Source organism: Chionomys nivalis, chromosome 8 (assembly GCF_950005125.1).
Source record: "Chionomys nivalis chromosome 8, mChiNiv1.1, whole genome shotgun sequence".
Lineage (NCBI taxonomy): Eukaryota > Metazoa > Chordata > Mammalia > Rodentia > Cricetidae > Chionomys > Chionomys nivalis.
The window spans coordinates 2469254-2492289 of record NC_080093.1 but is presented as its reverse complement, the minus strand read 5'-3'; the positions used below and the strand labels follow the sequence as shown (position 1 = coordinate 2492289).

General features: G+C 42.7%; 1 protein-coding gene across 1 annotated transcript; it reads left to right on the top strand.

Annotated features, from left to right (window-relative positions):
- The first annotated feature begins 1037 nt into the window (after positions 1 to 1037).
- Positions 1038 to 21354, top strand: LOC130880010 (pancreatic triacylglycerol lipase-like). The gene is made up of 12 exons (XM_057778820.1): positions 1038 to 1098; positions 2138 to 2292; positions 5104 to 5226; positions 6165 to 6299; positions 11342 to 11453; positions 12920 to 13039; positions 13156 to 13275; positions 14026 to 14144; positions 16741 to 16870; positions 17633 to 17741; positions 18332 to 18496; positions 21276 to 21354. The coding sequence occupies exons 1-12, from the start codon at positions 1053 to 1055 to the stop codon at positions 21337 to 21339; spliced, it is 1398 nt and encodes a 465-aa protein (XP_057634803.1). The 5' UTR covers positions 1038 to 1052; the 3' UTR covers positions 21340 to 21354.
- The last annotated feature ends 1682 nt before the right edge of the window (positions 21355 to 23036 follow it).

The window sequence follows — 23036 nt, the reverse complement described above, 5'->3', positions numbered from 1 at the left end:
AATATCTGAACCTATAGGGATCAACCACCACTCTTATTTATAATTGCCTTCAATGATTGGCTCACTGACCAATCCTCTGTGCTCTTAACAATACATACAATTCCTTTCAAATCTCATTTGTTCCTTGTACAAGACATTCTTGAGAAATAGTTGAGTAGTTTGAACTGTCAACAGAAGCCTTCCCTTGCTTTTCTAAGGAGAATCGCTTTCTTATGATGCCCTCTCCTTTTCTGTGTTTGGGAGGAGGAAAAGGTAACAGAAAAGCCATGTGTACTGGTTCTTGTGGTCATTTAAGTCTGTGGAAATTGGCCACCCACTCGGTCCTGCACGTCAAACTGTACACTAAGAAGTGGATGTGAGCCTACGGGAAAAGACAAATCCTGTGTGTTCTTTATCATGGGCAGAACCTAAGCTCCAAAGATCAGTAATGCCAATGGAAGCAGCAAATCTAGAAAGGGGTCTTTGTAAAGATTCAAAAAGATGTTCTGAGGGTAAGAAGTAGGAAGACAGAAGAGCACATGAAATGCTAAAGTAGAAGCTGGAAAAGGAAGGAAAATGGGAGGCATGGGAGAGCGAGAGCTACCAAAGCAAAGCCCATGTGCAAATAAAGTAGTAAGCTAACTTTCAAATATAATTAGTTCTTTTTTTTTTAAAAAAAAATGGTGGTTCTGGGCGGTCCATGAGCACAGCGGTCGAGAACATTCCATATCAAGCACTTTCTCATCTTCCCACGAACACCTTGGAACACAACCTACTCTACCAACCCGGGCTTATCTGTGATTAAAGTTAGAAATGTCCTTGGAACCCCTCCCTTCTCCTGCCACTTTTCCATGGCACTGCTTAGAAAGATAAGGCGCTCCTATAAGAGAGCATCTCAGCTTTCCCTGTTGTCCGTGGAACCTGACGGATCCGCCATGGTGAGTCAGGAACACGATTTTGAGACTGATTCGTTAGATTGCCCCCATTTCCCCACAAGTCTGACTGAAAGTGATTATGTCAATGTTTTGAAACCTGAGTTCTCCAGACTCAGCCATGTTTTCACTTCTGTGCAGATGCTGCCGCTGTGGACATTTGCTGTGCTCCTGGGAGCAGTAGCTGGTAAGCAAAGATGTGTGTGGAGATGGGAGAGGCTCACTGTGCGGTTCTTCCCCGATGACCGTGACAGCTGGGTTCAGGCCATGATGAGGATGAGGAGTCAAGTGAGTTTGACGGAATAAGAACACAAGCACTTAGGTTATGTTGCCGGATAAAACCCCCAACACCTGTTCAAATGGATCGCAAACACACAAATAAATCAGATGAGCATAAATGTGTAATATATTTATTTTTAATCTTTCTCAAAAATATTTTGGATAAACAATTGAATTTTAACATTAACATTTATGATCAAGAACCCACACTCCTAACTTGCATTCAAGGAAAGGGGCTCAAATTCTCTTTTCAACTAACTCTATGACTCTTAAGAATAATCCATAATCCTTACCCCTTCTGAGCTTTGGTATCTTGTTACGTGAAATATAGATAATGAAATCTCTCAACATTAGAGCGATGCTTAAGATAAAAGCATCATCTTGTCCAGAGTAAGATTTAGAGAAAGCATCCCCCACAGCTCCTGTTTCTCTTACTCTGTTGTCAATCTGGTTTTAGCACTGCTCTAGACCCTCTAGACCAGCAAGCCAGCCTACAGCTGTGTTACACCCTAGATGGTTTGTCTGTGAGTGCTTTCTTCATCGCAGGACCCAGATTAGTCCTCAAACATTTCAGCCAAGATGGAGACACTCAGTTTGGTTCTTGCACGGAGCTTAGCGTCAAATGATGGCTACTGAGAATTTAGAACCATCGGGAACTGGGGCCCAGGGAACCTCTGTTTCTGGGCATCAGTGGTCAAACAATTGAGTTGAGAAGTTGAAATGAGTCCCTCATTGGGGCTAGGCAGAGACATGGGAGCACCATGGTCTCAGATGTGAGGACCAGCAGGCTGTCTGCAGCAGAGGCACTGTCCCTTTAGGCTGTTTGATGAGTGTGCGCAGAGGAAGAAAATCTGCCACAAGATGAAACTTAACTCATATTTTGCCTGAGAGACTATTAAAAGAACATTCTGGCTAAACTAACTCCTTGACACACTGGGTGACTTTAGGACGAGAAGTCTGCTATGATAGACTCGGCTGCTTCACTGACGATTCTCCGTACGGAGGAACTTTGGAAAGACCTCTCAAAGTGTTACCCTGGTCTCCGAACCTTGTCAACACCCGCTTTCTCCTCTACACTAATGAGAACCCCAACAGTTACCAAGTAAGAGAATTCCTGCATCTTTAGGACTTGACTCCAACTCTATGTAATAGCAGATTTTATTTAGATGTGTTCTATGCTTCCATAGAGAGTACTACAGTGAATCATTTAGAATTTGATGGTTGCCTGACTCACAGATGTAGAAGATCAAAGGGGAAAGGTGTAGACCCTCAAAGTCCCTGGCTGAGTGCTTCCACACCGCATAATAGTACACTGGGCAGTGCCACATGGAGGGAAAGCATGGGAGAGATGAGGGAAGGGTAGAGAGCCATCTCCTAAGGAGCCCCACTCCTGCAATAACCACCCTACTCTTCCAACACTAGCAAGGACCACTCATGAAGTCTTCATGACCTAATCACCCATGAAGAGCCCTCATTCTTAACATCATGTCAGTGATAATTAAATTTTCAGCGTTTTTAGAGGTGACATTAAAAACCTCCTATATCAATAATTCCATCCTAACTTCCCCAAATCCACATCCTTTCATACACAATGTATTCCTGAAGCTCAAAGCTTTGTCGGGACAAGATGTAGATAAGACCCAAGGCATGATTTGTCCTCAGACAGTCCTGAGTCCATGAGAGTAGAAAAAGATGTCTGCTTTCAGAATATACTTATGGCACAGGCATAGAGCAGACATTTCTGTTTCAGATGGAAGAAACGTCCCAGAAAAGAGTATCCACCTCCAAGTAAATGCAAACCAAGCAGGGATAATAGCATTAAACTCAAAAATAACTTTTTGTTTTACAAACAACTTCCAGAATATTCTAGGGAAGGAAGGGTTGGGCCTCCAAACCATGCTCACTGTCTTGAGGGCTCGGTCCACACAGCAGCTCTCATAGGCTTGACCCTCAGACCTACAGAGTGTCTGAGCTGAGGGCTCGGGGACCCCAGCAGGCACTGCCCTAGTGGTTCCCTGTGGGGTTCTACCTCATCTCATAGGCTGGCTCTGTCTCCCGGCTATCCAAAAATGTCTTGCACATCTAGATGAAAGTTGATGCCTCCCAGCCCTCGTATTCTGCAGGCCTGAGTAGAATAACGCATATATCCCAGATTTACTGGGTGTTTCCTCTAGCGGGGTGGCCTGAATCACACTTGAGCCACAAGTGAACTCCTGCTTTGACCTCTGAGACTGAACACAACTTCTATCAGCAAAAGCATGGATAATGGTCCAGGTCTACCCTTTATGGAGCTCTTGTTCTAGGAGACACAGCCTCCAAGATCTTGGAACTCTTTCTGCTACTATGCTAATGCATGTCACCTGGCTTCCCCTTTGAAAAGCTGTCACTGGGCACAAGCCTGCCCTGCTCTGCTAAAGCTACCGTTTCACTCCTTAAATGCCCAGGATGCCAGTTTTCCAGACTCTCTGTTTTGCTTCTCTTTTTGTTATAACTTATACCTTGAAATAATTTTTATTCCACCTGCCTATGCAGTGAAAAGTATCCACACAGAAGCCTGAACACTTTGCTTCCTTGGTATCTCATCTGCCAAATAGTCTTGCATTTTTAAGTTCTGTGTTTTATAAAGTCCTAAAACATGAACACCATTCAGCTAAGTTCTTTGTAACTATAAAATGAAGATGCCTTTTCTGTCTTTTACAATGCACTGCTGTTTCTATTGGATGCCTCATGAAAATGACCTTTCTGTCTGCGTTTCTATCCGCACACTGATCATAATCACTTTAGCAGTCTCTGAAAATAATCATAAACAATCACATCTCCACCACAGCCATTACCTTCTTTCAGAGTCCTCCCTAATCCTGTCCTGGTGGTCGGTCTGCTCATGGAGAGTGCTCCCTAATCCTGTCCTGGTGGTCGGTCCACTAGTGGAGAGTGCTCGCTAACACTGCTTGATGTTCCAGTCACGCTAAAATGGGATTATTCTGAGTTTGCTCCTCTGTACCAAGTACTCTGCACTCTCTACTAAAGCAGCACCCACATTTGAGGGTGTTTATTATGACAGCCCCACTCCTGGGACCAATTTCCTGTCTTAGTCATTTTTGGAGGGGGAAGGAGTGTGGTTTAATAGTATCATTAATTCGGTAAATTATAAAATATATACATTCATTTGCATCAAAGTCTGGAGTCTAGGGCTTTTAAAATTCACAGTGTAACCTTCCTGTTGTACCGTGAAATAGAAGGAGGAGGGAGTGGGGGAGGGGGAGGGAAGCATGGGAAGAAATGGAGGTGACATATCCTTTTATCAGGAGCTCAGCCCCACAATAACTAAACAACCCTACAAAGTTCACATCGTTTCACTCATAAGGGCGTGTGGTTGCCTGAGGGCTCTGCCTCATCCAACTATCACAGTGGCAAGGGAAGGTCACGTTTCGAAAGGAATATTTACACCACAGTAGAAAATACATACTCTAGCCTTCTCGGAATGATTAGTCAGATGGTGAAACCCACACCTTCATAGACTTCCAGGGAACGTCTACCTATTTAACTTGTTATAAACATTTATAAATGTTCTACTGCCTCGATTACCTTTCATATTGTTTCATATTTCCTATGAATATATATAATACATATATAGCACATATATCCTGAGTGTATAGACTCATGACATATGTGTGTGTGAGTATATACACCATACAGACACACACTCTCATTATGTGCAGAAAAGATCCTCATCACCAATTATTATAGAGGCTATATGATCTCAAAGCTGCACAGTTTTGGGGTTGACTTTTAGGTGGTTCTGTAGTTTAGCTATAACATGAGAATTCTTATTTCTAAGGATCTCAAATCTCAATAGTCCCCGCCTACCCACCACCTACTAGAAGAACTTGACCTGAAATGCTTTGGCAAACAGGTGATTACCGCAGATGCATCAAAAATCAGGAGCTCCAATTTCAAAACAAACAGAAAAACCCACTTCGTCGTTCATGGATTCACAGACAAGGGGGAAGACAACTGGCTGTCCGATATCTGCAAGGTGAGGGCGGGAACTCTCCCTGAGACGGGCAGTAGCAGAAGCAAACTGCCCCTGTAGCTGCAAGGAACGGTCGCTACAGCACAGGGAGGCCTCTGAGGCCTGCTGAGCCTGGACTGTCACGTGAGAGGGAGGCGGTGGTGGAGGTGGTGGTGGTGGTGGCGGTGGTGGTGGCGGTGGATGCAGCGGCTCTGAGGCAATCAGGACCGTGAAGTTGGTGGGTGGCCTTTGATGACACATATGGGGACATTTCGATCACAGAGCCCTTGTTCTCTGGCCTTAACTTTCCACATGAAGAGCTAAGGGACCCCATTCACTCAAACTCCTTTTGGTTTTCACTAGGTGCCCTGAGGTCCTCTGGTAGCCATTTTTAGCAATACTGTGAGGGTTTTCATGTCTGGCTTTGATGTTTTTGTGGAAACGATTCTACTTTCTTTCATCTTTGGCTGTGTTCCCAGTCATAATGGACACTGAAAAGAGAAAACCGAATAGAATAAATTTCCTTAGCAATGAAGGAACATTATTGTTGATTCAGTTATCCATGGATTCTGGTAGATATACAGCATCTGGTGCTCTCCTGTGAAAGAGCTTTCTAAAGGCACAGTGGACTTCTAAGACATGGGCATGTTCTAATGAGATAACTCACTGTGCCACGTCTACATTTTTTAAATAAAAAAAAAAGTCTATGCATCTGCTGCAGCTGAAATATCAAGAATGCAGTTCCCACAGGGGCCGTGCCTCAGTCTGGCTCAGTGCTAGACTTGAGGAAGCATTCAATATTCATTACCAACTAAGTGTTCTGGTCATAACTTTTGGACTAAAAGACGTTTGTGCACGACCTTGTTCAGGTCGAGGAGAGAGTTTACTTGGTCTTTGAGTGTGTTATTAACCCATCAAGGTCCTGGATTGTTTACATCCTTCTCGTGTGCCTTTCCTGCCAGAACATACTCCAGGTGGAAAGTGCGAACTGCATCTGTGTGGACTGGAAAGGCGGCTCTCGAACTGGGTACACTCAGGCTACACAGAACGTACAAATCGTAGGCGCGGAGATCGCGTATTTGGTTAAGGCCCTCCAGGTGAGTGCTTGCTGCTTCCTGCTTCCTGAAACAAAAGAAAAATCTAGACATGAGCATTTATTTTATGTTTCAACATATTTAGCTGATATATAAAAATCGAATTTATATTTGATGAGCACCATGTAGCGTTTTTGTGCAATTTATACTTTGTCGTGTTCAAATCAGGATAAATACATGGGTCCAAGGTGAAGTCATCTGTTATCATGTCTAGTTTTTGAAATTTATTTACATTTTGTATTCTACACTCACCTCACCGTACAATACCACCGCAGAGGTTCTTACTGGCTTATTCCTTAGTGCCCATTGATGGACCATTTCCCACTTCTCTCTACTGTTAGGCTTCCTAGCCTCTAGCAATCACAATCTCACCCCCTCAGTTTCTACAAGATCATCATTCTTCTGGCCCACCATTGGTGAGATCATGTGGCATCTATCTTTCTATGCCCAACTTGGCATGGGTATATCCGTGTTCTTGCAAATGACAGAATGTCACCCTTGTCATGACAAGTCATAGTCCATTGTGTATACATGCCATACACACCATGTTTTTTATTTATCCGTCAGTTGATGGACACTTAGGATGCTTCCATTTCTTGACTGTTATCAATAATTCTTCATGAACATTAGGAGTGCAGGCATCTTTCCCCATGCTCAGCAGTAGGGTTGTTGGGTCATGTGATATTTCTGTTTTATTTTCTGAGGATTCTCCAAAGTGCTTTCCACAATGATCATGCCGTCAGTCTCCCTCTGTAGTGTATGAGGGTTCTTTTCCTATACACTCTTGACAGCATGGACTATCTTTGGTCTTTCTCCCACTAGCTACTCTTTTTTATTTTTAAAATTTTATTTATTTATTGCATATGAAGTGTTTTGCCTGCATATATGCCTACAAGCCAGAAGAGGGCACCAGATCTCATTACAGATGGTTGTGAGTCAGTATGTCATTGCTGGGAGTTGAACTCAGGACCTCTGGAAGAGCAGTCTGTGCTCTTAACCTCTGAGATATGTCTGCAGCCACCCCTGCAACTAGCTATTCTTACTGGAGTTAGGTGATAGCTCACTATAATTTTGATTTGTATTTTGCCGATAACAGATGATGTAGAACATTTTTTCATATGCCCATTGACTATCTATACCTCTTTTGAGAAATATCTGTTTTGGTATATTGCCCATTTATGAAATCAGACCATTCTTATTTTGCTATTGAATTATTTGAGCACCTCTTCTGTATTGGATATTATCTTCTGGTTGATTTTGCAGTTTGTAAATATTTTCTCTCATTCTGTAGGTCTCTTCACAATGTGCCAGGAGAGACTTTTAAAGTTGATATAACCCATTTGTCACTTTTGCTTTTTGCTTTCTGTGATTTGGGGGCCATGTCAAAAGTAGTTCTTGCTCAGACCGCAACCCTGAAGCTAGTACGACAATTGACGAAGACATTCCTTCCACTGGGTTGGAAACAAAGATGCAAAGCCTTCTAGATTTGGGTTCACCTACAAACCTCTTCTCAGAAAGTTGTTTATTTATGTATTTATTTAAGAGAGTTTGCATAAACAGTACGGAGGTTGTTTCTAGTGAGTTTTAACAAATTCAATTTGTTCTGGTTTTATTGGTTATTAGCATGACAGTGCTGTTCTCAAGATTAAGCTAGCTATATTTTTTAGAGAAGCACAAAGATTTGAAGCTAAGCTGACTCAGTAACCTAAAACAGAAAATGTTAAACTTGATTTGTTGGTTGCTTTGGCTGTACATTTCTAGTTCAATTCTGGCTTCATTATCTCTGGGTAACATATCATTTACTTGTTCTCTCTTTTTACTACGATAGAGCAAAAGACAGACGGATTTTTACCAGCTTAGTAGTCTAAATCCATTTCCATTTTTATTATAGTAGTCTGAAAACTGAAAATAAAATTATTTGAGAGGGCAGATGTCTAAAATTCCAGTTTAGAAGAGTTCTCCGTGTGGACCTGAATTCTGCAATAGTTGAAGATGTGCTAATGGAGACACTGTTCTGTGGGGCAGCTTTTCTAGGCTGAATCTGCCTACCTCAGTTCGCATTCAGTTTCTTAGGCTAAGTCTAGGAACCAAGTTAAAATGATATAGATTTATGGGAGAAATATCTGTAATTTTTATTAGTTTTTGCATGTACTTGGAGTCACAAGAGAAAAGATTGAAATAGACAGCAAAATAATAAAAAACTTTCATGATATTTTAACAAAGTATGAAAATTTTTGTGAAGAAGTATCAAGACAGAAGGCTCTCGGGCAGGGGTGGTAAATTCTGGAAGGACCAGGAAGAGCTGTATGGAGGGTGGTAAGGCTGGTAAGGATGGGGTGACCTTAGCCAATTTGCACATCTCCCCTCCAGCATGAATTCGGGGTCCCTGGTGATTTTTACAAGGAAGACATCTTTCACAGGAACTTCTAAGGGCAGCATAGGCTGTCCCCATGAACAGGGACCTAAGATGTTTATGTCAGAGATGTTCTTTGGTGTGGCAGCAAATCTCAGTTTTGAGTCCTGAGGCTTTATCTTCAGAATGCTTTGCTACTAAAGGCCAACTCGGCAGCTCTTTGGGGAGTTGAGTTCAAGGTCACGAAATGAGATTCACCAAAAAAAAGGGAGAGGGCATAGACTGAACAAGGAGAAGAGGAGGAATCCTAATACATCCTTCCACATGTAACTGGTCTCTTGGCCCTTAGGCCTGGCAGGTCAATTCAGCAATGCGGCCAAGCTTCTCTTGGTAGGTGGGACTTCAGGCAGACTGTCATTGTCATCGGGTCTCTGTGTAGTACCAACACCAAGACTGAAAATAAATGGCATTCCTATGGAAGCAAAATAAATATAAAAGGTAATAATGAGAGAACCATTTAAGTCAGTTCCTGAATTTGAAGGGTAGCCAGATGATAATTTTTTTGAGGTGCTGGGTTCAAAATATCTCCAGTTGAAGCAAAGGTGGGTCAGAGAAATCTAATAGATTCAATTTCTAACTTAAACACCACCTAGTTTCCATTTCCAGGACTTCAAGAAAAACACCTTTGGTTAATTTCCATGATCCCAAGTCAGAAAAACAGCAAGAAAATGCAACGTTAGTTTATAACTTGCAATCAGGTATTAGGAGAAAGTTAGATAATTCGGAATTTAATCTAGTTTATGGCTAAATAATAAAATCTAAAAACAAACCAAAGCATTGCCCGACACTGAGCTAGAATATAATATCTATGCGCTACAGGCTTTTCATCTAGGATACAATTTTTTCTAAGCACCCTTCCCCTACTTAGCAAAGAATCATAGTGACTCATTTGTTGTCAAACAGGATTAGTCTTGTTATACTTGGCTTGATTATTTGATAAATGTGTAGGGAACAATGACTGACTCTTTCTAAACTGTTGATTGGAATTTTATTATGTCTGTGCACACTTGCATGTGTGGTCTCCTCAGAAGCTAGAAGTGGGTGCTGAGTCCCATGGAACGGGAGGTATAGGTGGCTATGGGTCGCCATGTTCATCCCAGGTGTCTGGAAGGACAACAGTGTTATTATCCACTGGGAACCATCTCTTCAGGCCCTTGTCAGAACTTTTGAGAAGAAATCTTATCTTAGACATTACAAGGTTTTTAAGACTAGGAAGCCAAGTGGAGCTCCCAGTGCTCAAGTACACCTAATGAGGTCGTCTCTCTTCAAGGCCTCTGCCATAACTTTAAGATCCTGGGATGTCCAGGACATGGCCTTAGATTCACCTTGAGGCTAGAAACACTATAATGGAAATATGTATTCAAGATTCCTGGGCAGCTTTTCCTGGAAGTAGTGGGCATTCTCATAGAATCCATAAAGCCACCATCAGACCTTGTCAGGAAATCTGTATTCTGGTTAAGGCCTTTGTCTTATAACCATTGTTACAAAATTTGCCCTGTTTCAAGGATAACAGATTCTTAATGAACTTACACAAATAACTGTGTTACCATAGAAACAAGAATTTGCACAAAATAGTGTCTGGACCACGGAGGGATCAGTTAACAGGAAAAAATTGTTTTATTGTTCACATAATATACTTTACCAAAATTACTATAGGATATAGATAATATTAAAAGCTTTTAATTAGAAAATCAAAATATAAAAAAGCATCAGTAATGCTTCCAAAATGCTTCATTGAAAAGTCATTTTTCATCTGTCTCAGACTGTATAAGTCATTCAGTTCCTGTTTTGGGTGGAAGTAGAAGTTCCTAGACCCTCTTTGGAATTTTGGAAATTCTTAGAAAATACCATATTATATTAAAATTTCTCCATAAACCTATTTTTAAAAGCACTTGTTCAGTTTCCTTTTCCATGAATTTCCAAAGCCTTCAGAGAAGAATTGGCATCACACAGCAAATGTCTGTAGAGAAGTGTACTCAGTACAAAAGCATGACTGCCAAAAGACATGTCTTTCCAGGGGTGGGTGCATGCTTCTATGCAGAGTCAGGTGAGAAAAACACACACATGGAGGGGAGAGAGACACACAGAGGGGAAAGAGACACACAGAGAGGGGGGAGACACACACAGAGGAGAGAGGGAGAAGACAGGAAAGACACACAGAGAGCAGAGAGAGACACAGAGGGGAGAGAGAGGCAGGAGATAGAGACACACAGAGAGGAGGAGAAAGACAGAGAGGGAAGACAGTGGCAGGAGAGAGAGAGAGACAGAGGGGGGAGAGAGAGACAAGAAAGACACACAGAGAGAAGGAGAGAGACGCAGAGGGGAGACAGTGGCAGGAGAGAGAGAGACACAGAGGGGAGAGAGAGGCAGGAGAGAGAGACACACACAGAGGAGGGAGAGAGAGACAAGAAAGACACACAGAGCAGAGAAAAACACAGAGGGGAGAGAGAGACAGAGAGCAGAGAAAAACACAGAGGGGAGAGAGAGGCAGGAGAGAGAGACACACAGAGAGAAGGAGAGAAACAGAGGGGAGAGAGAGGCAGGAGAGAGAGACACAGAGGGGAGAGAGGCAGGAGAAACACAGAGCAACAGACATCTTAGATAACAGTCTGATTGCTTCCCTCCCTGACAGTCCGACTTTGGCTATTCTCCATCCAACGTTCACATCATCGGCCACAGTCTGGGCTCCCATGTTGCTGGCGAAGCTGGAAAGAGGTTGAATGGGGCCATTGGACGAATCACAGGTTGGTAGCAACAACAGAAGCTACAATATCAGAGCACATGTGGCCTCTGTGAGATCCAAAAGGAAGGCCAGGAGGGGAATCTGGAGCAGAGTCCTCTCCAGCTAGGGTGGCATGATCAGAAGTCAGGTTGGGTGACTTTGTGATTGACATTGGCTCTTGGGTTGCAGTATCCTCTCTCAAATACACAGTTACCCCACCAATAGTGAGGCTCAAGGACCAGAGTCATTGTTCCATTATCTCTTCCACGCTCAGATCTTCACGAAAGATGAGGTTCCCAAATAGAATAAATGTCGCAAGCAGTGGAGTCTAACCCATCACTAAAATACATGAAGCTCCCTGAATTCTGTTTCAGTATGGATGAATGATGACCCTGAGTCTCGTCAGTGGCAAAGCAGAGCCACAGGAAAGGGACCACCCCGTCTCTTCTGGGTGCTGATAACTGTATTTAAAGGGCCTTTTGTGCGTGTTGACTATTCAGGTGACCTCATGAGAAAGACATCATGCTGGATCCAAGACATGGCCACAACAGGGGACAACTGATTTCCTCCTCTGCCTTTCAACTTTCTGTGTTGGCCTGGCAATTCTTTTTCTTTTGAAAACTTGTATGTGTGTGTGTGTGTGTGTGTATGAATCATCCATGTATATTCAAAGACCAGATATGTTTGGTGTCTTTTCTCCCCCACCCCATAAGATAAGGTTTTATTATACATCCTTGACTGGCCTGGAAATTGCTAGATAGACCAGGATGGTGGGGAACACACAGAAATCTGCCTGCCTCTGTTGCCAGAGTGCTGGGATTGAAGGCGTATGCTATCATATCATAGTTTTAGAGACAGGAGATCACCAATTAGCTAGACTGGATAGCTGATGAGCTCTGGGGATCCTTTGGCCTTCACACCCCCTGTCCTGGGGTTATAACAGTGGGGTGCTGCCCCTGGCTTTTATGTGGGTGTTGGGGAGCATAACTCATGCTTAAATGACAAAGATTTTATTTTCTGAACCATCTCCTTGGCCCCTCTCATTTTTTTATACGTTGGAAAACGTTAGTTACATTAGATTGATGGGTGTTATGTCAAATTTCTATTAATTTGATGAAAAAAGAAATTCTTCCAGAATGTTCTTTCCTATTGCTCAGTGAGGAGTTATGACATTCTGGGAGCTTACAGTCTGTTGGGAGCTTTATAGTCCATTGTCTCTCATGGTCAACCGCTTCTCTGCTGCCAGGGACCAGGATTTTCTCTGAACTAAACGTCCTTAAGTAGAGGCAAATTTACTTCCAAACAAATAGAAAACAACCTAAATGCAGCTTCCTCTTCAGAAGGCAGTGGGCGAGGAAGATGTGGTCTCTTTCTCCCACGGGTAATTTGGGATTACAGCCAGTGCTTAGACGCACGTCTGGAACTAATGAAGAAAGTTGAATGTGCTTGAAAACCAACACAATTTACAACACAGCGTATTTGCTTTAGGATTGGACCCAGCTGAACCCTACTTTCAGAATACACCCGAAGTTGTCCGACTGGACCCCAGTGATGCCCAGTTTGTGGATGCCATTCACACGGACGCTGCCCCCATGATTCCCAACATGGGTGAGTTCTAAAACATGCCTGCCCAGATGTTGGGCAGATGGCTTACATTAGTAAACTATGTCTTAAGGCATCAATAAGTAACAAGAACCTCTCCTTGCTTTTAAAAATTTCTTCAGGATTAGGAATGAGCCAAACCGTGGGTCACTTAGATTTCTTCCCAAATGGAGGAAAGGAGATGCCCGGCTGCCAGAAGAATGCTCTCTCTCAGATTGTTGACATGGATGGAATCTGGGAAGGTAAACTCATCATGGAGACCTAGATTTTCACCAGGGGACAGACAACTGTGGTCCACGTTGTTAGACTTGCTGGTGCCATATGCTATGCCACCTCTAATTTTATACAACAGAGGTCTCTAACTACATCCCTTAGATACAGGCTTCCACAGGGACAAGCCGGCATCAGGGACTTTGAGAAATATAGTTATTATCAGTAAGTATCTCAAGAGCCTGACTCAGGGGGTTGGAGTGACTTAATGGGTAAGCACACATATTGCTTTTGCAGAGGACCTGAGTTCAGTTCCCAGCACCCACACCACTGATGCTCACAACCACCTGTAACTCCAGGTCCAGGGGTATCAGGGGTATCCATAACCTCTGACCTCCACCACTCATTTCTCTCTCTCTCTCTCTCTCTCTCTCTCTCTCTCTCTCTCTCTCACACACACACACACACACACACACACACACAATTTAAAAAGTAACAAAAAATGTAAACATTTTCTAAAGAACCTAATTCAGGGAACATGTTTCTAAACTGCCTTTATGTCTCTTCTCTTTTCTAGTTACTTTCCCATTTCATGTAACAACATTCAATTATTTTAATATTAAGTAGTGCTGATCTTCAGAGCGCATGTCATGAATACTCTTCATAAATGGTTGTATGCATCACACCCATTAGAGAAGCCTAGTTCATGCCCTATATCTTCATCCAAGTGATAATTTTTAGAAAAACAAAATCTGTCATTGATATCGTGTCTGACTTCACAGGGAGCCGTGACTTTGTGGCCTGTAATCATTTAAGAAGTTACAAGTATTATACAGACAGCATTGTCAACCCCACTGGCTTCGCTGGGTTCTCTTGTGCCTCCTACAATGATTTCACGTCGGTAAGCAGCTGCATTTCAATGAAAGGCCAGTGTGGTTCACTGCTCGTGACGTCACTCAGTGCTATCATATTATCATATCCACCCTTAATGATAGGGATATACCTTAATACGAAGTGGTCAAGGACTTCAGAGGATTCAGCTCGAAGATGCCATGTCCTGTGTACATGGCAGGTATGAGCATTTGTTTGAGAAGTCACCCTAAGTGAAGGAAAGAGCCTGCAGACATTTGAGCTGTGTTGACAGCACGTGATGAGCATGGAAAATTATCTTTGACTCCTGACTTTTTAAACTGTGAAGTTAGGGCCACGGGGAGATTCTTGGAATTCTCACAGTACTCACAATAGCTGATGTCAAAATCTTGGTGTTTTTTTAACTTATTACTTAGATACCAAGGTTGGATTCTTACATGTTCTAGAATGTGGCAAGCCTAGTTTGCCTGGGTGCTGCTTGTAAGATGACTTTTCTTCCCACACTAATTTTTTTTCAAATAAATATCTCTAACCTGTGTAATTTGATAAAGAAAACTTTAAGTAGGTGTACCAAGAATCAAGGCAGTCAAAATGACCAAGAGGTGTGCCCTGGTGTCAAAGAAGAGATGAAATTTAGCTCTCGCTGTTCAATGACTGAAGAGCTCCAGAGACATTCCTTCATCTCATATGCAAATAATAATGCCAATCTCAACATATCTGAGCGGAAATGCTAATGAGATGATTTATTTTAATGACCCTCAAGCAGAAGTGGTGGTAAATGCTGGTTATCATGAGAAAATGGTGCTGATGCTAATTCACAGCATAAGTACGGTAAGGACATACCGAGACTGGAAACACTCTTCTGACACCCGAGGACGGAGAAGAGAGAACACAGATGAGTGGAATCTTCGGGCGTTACTGGTTAGCGCAGGGGCAGATCCAATAGCGTAACGGTCCTTTCAGAGGCCACTGGGCACTTACAGAAAATTGTGTCTGGGTCTCACAGATGTCTCTGCATCTAAGAGGTTGGTACAGGGTCACGTCACCCTAGTGGTAACTTGTTAGTGTGTGTTCTATATAAACAGCGACCTGGAGCACACAGTAGTCCCTTGGTACACGATCTCTTGGCAACTTTGGGCTCTGAGCCATATCCCTGTCTGTTTTGTCTTTACGCTCTTGGCAGTTGGAAATGAAGTCTAGCACCTGCCTACTCTTCTGGCTCAGTAAATTCCCTCAGGGACTGTCCACAGAGGCTTGGGTGATGTTAAGGGGAAAGAGAGGGATGGAGGAAGAGAACGGATTGTTTGCTGCATATATTTTCTGCATATTCAGATAATGACGTGAAGAACATCTACTCCAGTAGACATCAGAGTGGGTCCATTGGAGCATGATTTCAGGGTCCTCAGGAGTCACAAGACTGTTTATGATTAGAAAATCAACCGGTTTCTATGCCGCGCACCGCGCCCCCGTGTCTGCGCTCTGTGCGCTGGCACCCAATTACCGAGCTTCGGGCAAGGGACTGGAGGTTGAGAACTCAGACGCAAAGACAGACTGACACACGCAGCTCCCAAACGCTGGTTCAGAAAGCCCGTCTTTATTAACACCACGTAGACTTAAATACACTGCAGTTAATCGTTAACAGGTGATCCTCTGATCCTCTAACTAGACACAGCTTCTAGTAACTTGTATTAGAAGGTTCTAGGAGGGAAAAGCAACTGAAGGCCAGGACTCATTAATCCCAACACTTCTACAACTCCCTGGTCTTACACAGACCTACTTAGGCCAAATGCTGGGTCTAATCAGGATACACTTCTCAGTAAATAACTTTCAAATCGGCAAGTTCAAAGCATGGCTCACAGAACGTAAGGTGAAGACTGGGCCACAAATGGGGCACTACCATCACTTACCCTTCTTTCAAGTGCATTTAGCTACTTCACAGTGGTACAGTCCCCCCTTCGCTTCTGACCCAGAGTCTCTATGAGCCCCATCATCATGTCTCGATTCAATTCTCCATGTGGCTTTCCTGAGGAAAAGCCTTCTGTGGAGGTGTGGAGGGGAGCAGGGCTGCTTATGTCTCCCCAGACTGTTCCCCCCCCCTCCATCTCTTTTACTATAAACTCTTGTCCCAATAGGGCAGGATATTTTCTTCTGTCTGCTTCAGTCACCAGACACGTGGTTAAGCTTTAATGGTTAACTCTGTGATTTTTCTTTAGATGTCAGGGAGAATTTGAAATCGTGAGTTTGCAGTCACGTACTAAGTGAACGCCATGGGAGCGGAGGAGGCCTAAGCTGAGCCTCGGGCCCTCTGAAGTCACCGCCTACTCTTGCTATGCAATTTTCCAACATAGATTCTAGTCTTCGAGGATACTGTTCCTGCTTAGCATGCTCCAAATCTTGAGTCCCACAACAAAGGCTGTGGGCTGTATCTTTTGTACAAACATAATGAATGAATTATGAAGTTCTAACAATTCTTTAGACAGATGGCTGTCTTAGGGCAAAGGGGCTAAGCTGGAGACGCAAAAGAGAAGATAAATGCATGCAAGTCAGAATGCCTCTGTTGTAACGAGATGGGCAAGATGGCTCACTAGTAAGGAAAGAACATCCTCACTCATTGTTTGCTTCCCCAGGACAAGTGCTTCCCCTGCCAGAGTGGAGGATGCCCACAGATGGGTCACTATGCTGACAGATACTCTGGGAGAACAAGCGGAGTCGGGCGGACATTCTACCTGAACACTGGCGATGCCAGTAATTTTGCTCGTATGTTTCTACTTTATTTCCTTTACACTCCAAGTATAAAGTATTTCCCGTGTTCACTGATAATGGGTGAAACTGATTTCCATGTGGAAACTTTAAACATGACTCCGTAAAGGCATAAGTCACAAAATAATTCTCTGCATGATGGAGGAAGACAATTACTTGGACGGGTGTGAGTGGGGTTAACAACTCTATGAAACTAAAGACAAAATGTATTTTTCCTCCAGTTTGACAAACTAACAGTTTATGACAGATTAGTACCAAGGCAACCTTCTTTTGATTCTCTAAATTGATTTATTTCTAAGGCTAATGAAAAATAGATTTATAGAATTTAAAAAATAAATACAGATTGCTTAGAAACATGGCAGGACTCTAAAACTTGATAATCAATGAAAATACAGCAAAATGACCCATTCTACTATTTTCTGATGCCTTCTTAAGGGAGAGTTCTTAGAACATTGAACAATGAATTGCCACATTACTAAACTGAAAGACAAATATATTTCCTAGTCCTTTGACTTGCAAATTAAAATATCTATGAACTTCAGAAGTTTCTACACAACTCCCTCTCATCAGGGCTAAGACTATGACATCAGTAGGCTTGCTAATACTGTGTGTAAAATTTACAAAACCCTAATGCAGTAGGATCTAAGGATCTAAATTAATTATTTATTATTAGTTATTAATTAATTAATTTAATTAATTAATCTGGTTTCACTGTGTCTTTTCTCCAATTGATATTCTGTGACAATTTTGCTCCTGAAGGCTGGAGGTACCAGGTGACTGTCACCCTGTCTGGACAAAGAGTCACAGGACACATACTGGTCTCCTTGTTTGGAAATGGCGGGAACTCTAAGCAGTATGAGATTTTCAAGTGAGTAGAATATTATCTGCTCTTCTTCACTGTTATACTGCATACGAGTTTGGCTCTTCATAACCACATGGCGGTATCATCACATATAGCATGGAGGGAATACTTTTCATACTTACATCTTAACACATTTCAGAAGTCTACTCCTACCTATTTCTCTGCTCTATCTCTACAACCCCTTGTGCGTACTCTGATGCCTGATGCCTGAGTCGTAAGTGGTAAGTAATTCTTTCCCTTGAAAAAAGCTGGGGCAAAGATAATGCAAATGTGGTAAATGAATTAATCATAATATAATGTGATATATTGTGCAAAATCACATTTCCAGTTTGGTGAAAGCTAAAGTGATCCTTGAAGTAATTGAAATTGTCAAAAGCAAAAGCTACCACCTAGCATACATGTGTGAACATATTAAATACAGTAGAATGGCAAATGCCTATCACCAACTCAACCCAAGAAACAGTCTAAGCTATTAGAAACTCATACAAACACAAACGCATCACACGTGTGTTTATGTGCAAATGCATTACATGTGCTTATTTATGCATATGTCTCTTGTGATGCTTATTATTACTTTTACTTTCCTCACTCCCCAGGGGCTCTCTCCAATCTGGAAAGACTCTTACCAGTGAGATCGACTCTACCGTGGACGTCGGAGATGTGCAGAAGGTTAAATTTATTTGGTACAACAACGTGATCAACCCAACTCTACCCAAAGTGGGGGCATCGAGGATCACGGTGGAAAGAAATGATGGCAGAGTGTAAGCGATAAGAAACGGGCAGGGAAGGGTCAAGGGGCATCCATCACTCTCTTCTTTGAGACTGCATTGCCTACAGAGTCACGTGACCAAGACAGGTCTACTTCCTAAGGCCTCATGTGTCATTAGAAGACAGTGTCAGATATTAGGAGTGCCACTTTGATAGGCCAGGGAAAAGAATGCTTCCTTTACCAGACAGGCTTAGACTGTGTGTGTGACTCACGTGTCTGTGTGTGTGTGTGTGTTGTCCCCTAAACTTCAGGGGTTTACCAAATTGTCATGTCAGTTGTTTGGGAACTCATTAATTTATCAAGGAACGGATATATGCATCAGGCTCTCAAAGTTTCAGTCAGAGAGTTAAGGGTAAGATGACAACTAGATTTCAAAGCACAGCCTGCTAGAGAGGCGTAGAGGGAGGATTGTCCAGGGGATTCTGGGCTATGCTAAAGACAGATAATGCTAAGTAGGGCACAGACCTCTTAACACACAAATACTTTTCAGAGATGAGAATGAAATCCTCTCCAAACTACCAGCACTTAGACAATGCTTCAGCAGTAAGTCAGCACTACACAAAATGCTAGCAAACCTTCAAACACATTATTCTAGCAGGAAATGAATCTACAGAAAGGAATCATGAGTAACAAATAAAAAAGTAATTATTTCAAAAAGACATGATATTTTAGGCATTCTTAAAATCCCTTTTAAGCAATTGACTATTGAGAAATAATATTTCGGGGTTTATATGATAGCTTTATATGCTAGGTTTAAGTGAAAGATGGCAATAGTCTTGGAGGGCCGTCACCCCGTAGGTGAGCTACTATAGTATCATTTGGAGATATACTATGATAAGTTTAAAAAATGTGTGCTTTTAATTTTGAAGCAATAAGTAAATCAACAAATTGGGGGGAAACGGAACTTCGTGTTTTGAAGTATGACATGAAAATGGGGAAAGGGAAGCAAAAGCTGTAGAGAAATAGCAAACACTGAATGAAAATGCTACAACCACTTTGGAAGCCAAGTTGGCCAAGTCTTAAAAACCCAAGCGTACACCAATCTGCAATACAGCCACAGAACTCTTAGGTCCAATAGACTTTCCTCACTCAAAACTATTGAACGGAAATTCCAGAGCTGAAAATACCTATAATTTAAATCGCATGCTCTTCTGAATAGTGTAACGAAAGCTCACACTGCCCCCACTTCATTCCAGTGCATGAGCCGTCAGCTGTTCTGGGGTAGCCATGGGCATACACTACCCGCCCATGTTAGTCTCTGAGTAGCCCTCATGGCCATCAGATTGCTGCATTACAGGCTGGAGCTCAAGTTTTTATTATTTTGTTTAATATCATAGCTCCAGAACAGGGCGGTTACACTTTCATTACAGCACCGTGTATTATTCTAATTACTTACTGTAATCATGTATATATGAGGGAAACGTGTGTGTCATGGTGTATGCTCAGCTCAGAGGATAAAACACAGGATTCCGTTCTTTCCTTCTGCCGCATAGGTCCCAGCGCTCAAACTCAGGGGTTCAGGTTTAACAGCAAGTGCCTTGACCCATGAGTCTTCTAACCTTTAATTTTACTTTTCATTATTTCTTAAACTTATTTTGATTTTCTATGTCTGAGTGCTGTATGTATATATGTGGACACCAGAAGAGGGTGTTGGATCTCTTGAAATAGGAATTAAAGATGGCTGTGAGCTCCGTATGGGTGCTGGAGATCAAACCCTGGTCCCCTGCAAGAGTATCGAGTGCTCTTAACTGCTGAACCATCTTGGCAGCCCTTCAAAAAAATAGCTTTTATTTCTAAGATGCCCTCGCTGCCCCTCCACCTGGTCTCTTTTCTCTCCCTAAAGAGTCCCCACTTCTCCTTTTCTAACACAGATTCCATTGGAGAAACATCTAAATTTAAATGTTCAGAATTTATTCTATGTCAATCAGTTCTCAGTAAAGCGATCATAATAAATGTGTCTGCTTTTGGGGTAATTCCACAGTTACCCCCATTTTACAAAGAACCACACACAACTTCAATGTCAGAATTCGCATGAAGTTTAATGAGCTTCATTAAATGTGACCAAATTACAACACTTCAGTATGTCTATATTTACTTACATATAGATATTACGTAGCCTTCATTAATATTGGTTCTTAACCTTTATCCTGACATTTGCAAAGCTGTCAGACCATGGAGGGGGAGCAACATGAAGAGGGAAAAAGTGGGTTTTCTGAATACTTTTTAAAGGCCATGCACTTTACACATGCTAATATACTTTATTAGAGTAAATTAAACCCAAAGTGTCACAAGTATTGCTTACAGAGAAATTCAGTTATTGCAGTTCAATGTTGAATTAAAATAAGAACGGTGAGCTAGCGTAAGATCTCATGGGCTTCGTTTAGGGCTCCTGCTGTGTGCTGGTTCTCTACTCTTGCTTAGTTGCTTTGGTTGACTGAGTGTTCAGTATTTAACAGACTATTTAACTATTTAATAAATCAGACCAAAGAGCTTTTCTTGCTCTTTAGGGCTCCAATGGTAACATCTCCTCTTTTCTATTTGTACAACTGTAAAACAAGCTCTGATGGGAGGATTCTGGACTTCAAAGTCAGTGGCCAGCCTCAACTGTAGAGTGTGCACCTCGCTCAGACTTCAAAGTCAGTGGCCAGCCTCAACTGTAGAGTGTGCACCTCGCTCTCACTCAAGGAGAGCTATAGGGGTCCCCACACCTGTCATGATGGCACCAGCTGTGTGCCAGGAAGAAGTGACCTCTTGCCGTTTTCTCTCCCCAGGTTCAACTTTTGCAGTTCCAAAACCGTGAGAGAGGACGTCCTGCTCACCCTGGAGGCATGTTAAGAGCTTGTTGATGGGATCACTGCATCTGGCTGCTAATAAAATCCAGCAGCGAAGCAATCCATATGTCTCTTGTGTCTTTCGCTGTCAGTTCCCCTAAGCACAGGGACACCCTTTTAATGTGGTAGTTAAAATCCCACATCTTCAGCTGCTTATGGTTACATTCTGATGCATACCGTGTGGCAGTCACACTTGGGAACATTACATACATGGCAACTATCATGGTGTCCACTTAATGTTATCAATGTCATTCCGATCCCTGCAGCAGACTTCCAGGATCAAAGGATCCCCTCTTGTAGGCCCACAGGGACATACTAAATCTAGCCTCTGTTCCCATTGTCTTTGTGATCTGTGCCTTCTCCTGATCAGACACCCTACGCATGACGGCAGGATAGGCAATGAGGATGAGGCACAGGACACTTCTTGACTGTTCACCAGGTATCCCACGGCAACAGAGCATGACATTCACCCTGCTCCTCCCAGAGTGGATCCACAGAAGACAGTTGACGGCCCACTCTGTTGACATTTCCCCCAACATATGCCTTGTGCTTAAAAGAGTTTTAGGTTCTTTCTAAGTACTCTGTACTGTTGCACAGTTTCTGGTTTTAATAATAAAAAGCTCGAGTCAAATATTAGGGGGTGAAAGCTGAAATATCAGAGAAGCAGAGCAGTCAGTCACTAGTTCTTACCCCTACAAAATCCTCAGACGGAAAGGGGTTTCCTGTCTCTACAAGTCGTGGGAGCAAGCAAAGCAGAAGCAAGCTATATTAAAAGGTGTTTCAGAAAAAGGAAAATCTGAGAAGGTGAGAAGCTGAGGAAAACCAAAACTCCCAGGGTGCGGGTGGGGTTTTCGAGGGAAGAAAGGATCCCTTGAGTGCTGTTGTCTAGTTGTTTATATGGCATGGCAGAAACGGATTAAAGCAGAGGTAATTATGAGATTGGTTGTTTTAACTATTATTGGCCAAGCCAACGGGGGTCCCACACACCTTATGTATGTTCCTTTGTCCACCTCTGACTCCTGTTTTGTTAGCTGTTTGTCACTTGTCAGATGGGTGTTCTACCCTCTCATCTCACAGGCGTCAATGCTAAGACCGCTTCATTAGCACATTTATTATTGTGTTAATTATTGACATTTATTGTCACACGTCTAAGAAACAGAGGCAATTGTTCCTTCCTAGTTAACTCCTTGTCTGTGGCACGGTCTGGGGTATTAGCCCTAAAATAGGAGGAGGCTTTCTTAGAAGTTACCTGTTACAATTAGTTGAGTTAGGAGCAAGGACTATGCAAAAAAGTAATAGTGTACAGTATACCCTTGCCAGGAGTGTTTCAGCACAGCACACCCTTGCCAGGAGGATCTCACGGGAGTTTGCCAGCTGCCCTGCTGACCCTGGCCTTGGGGTTTCTGTTTGTCTCTTATCAGGCCTGCTCGGCTATCTTACACCCAAGAGCAAACTCCAGATTCCCCATCCTTAGTGTTCCCAGCCCCACCGGTTTCCCCGAGCTTCCCTCAGCACTGACAACTGTTCTCACTACAGCACCAGTAAACAACTTGCAGTTCACCATGGGCCCCTTTCCCCTACCACCTTCAGAGACAGCTTCTGCCTCGGAGTAAAATTGACTTTCAGAAAAGAGAAATAAGATAGACAAACTCCTGGCCAAACTAATAAAAAGAAAAAGAAGACCCAAATAAGTAAGATTAT

What these genes read in the sequence shown, in the direction of transcription:
- LOC130880010 (XM_057778820.1), top strand. Translation starts at nt 1,053, where the DNA reads ATGCTGCCGCTGTGGACATTTGCTGTGCTCCTGGGAGCAGTAGCTG. An exon ending in CCTACAATGATTTCACGTCG is followed by an intron (nt 14,145 to 16,740) that starts GTAAGCAGCTGC and finishes TTGCTTCCCCAG; the next exon opens with GACAAGTGCTTCCCCTGCCA. An exon ending in CGATGCCAGTAATTTTGCTC is followed by an intron (nt 16,871 to 17,632) that starts GTATGTTTCTAC and finishes TTGCTCCTGAAG; the next exon opens with GCTGGAGGTACCAGGTGACT.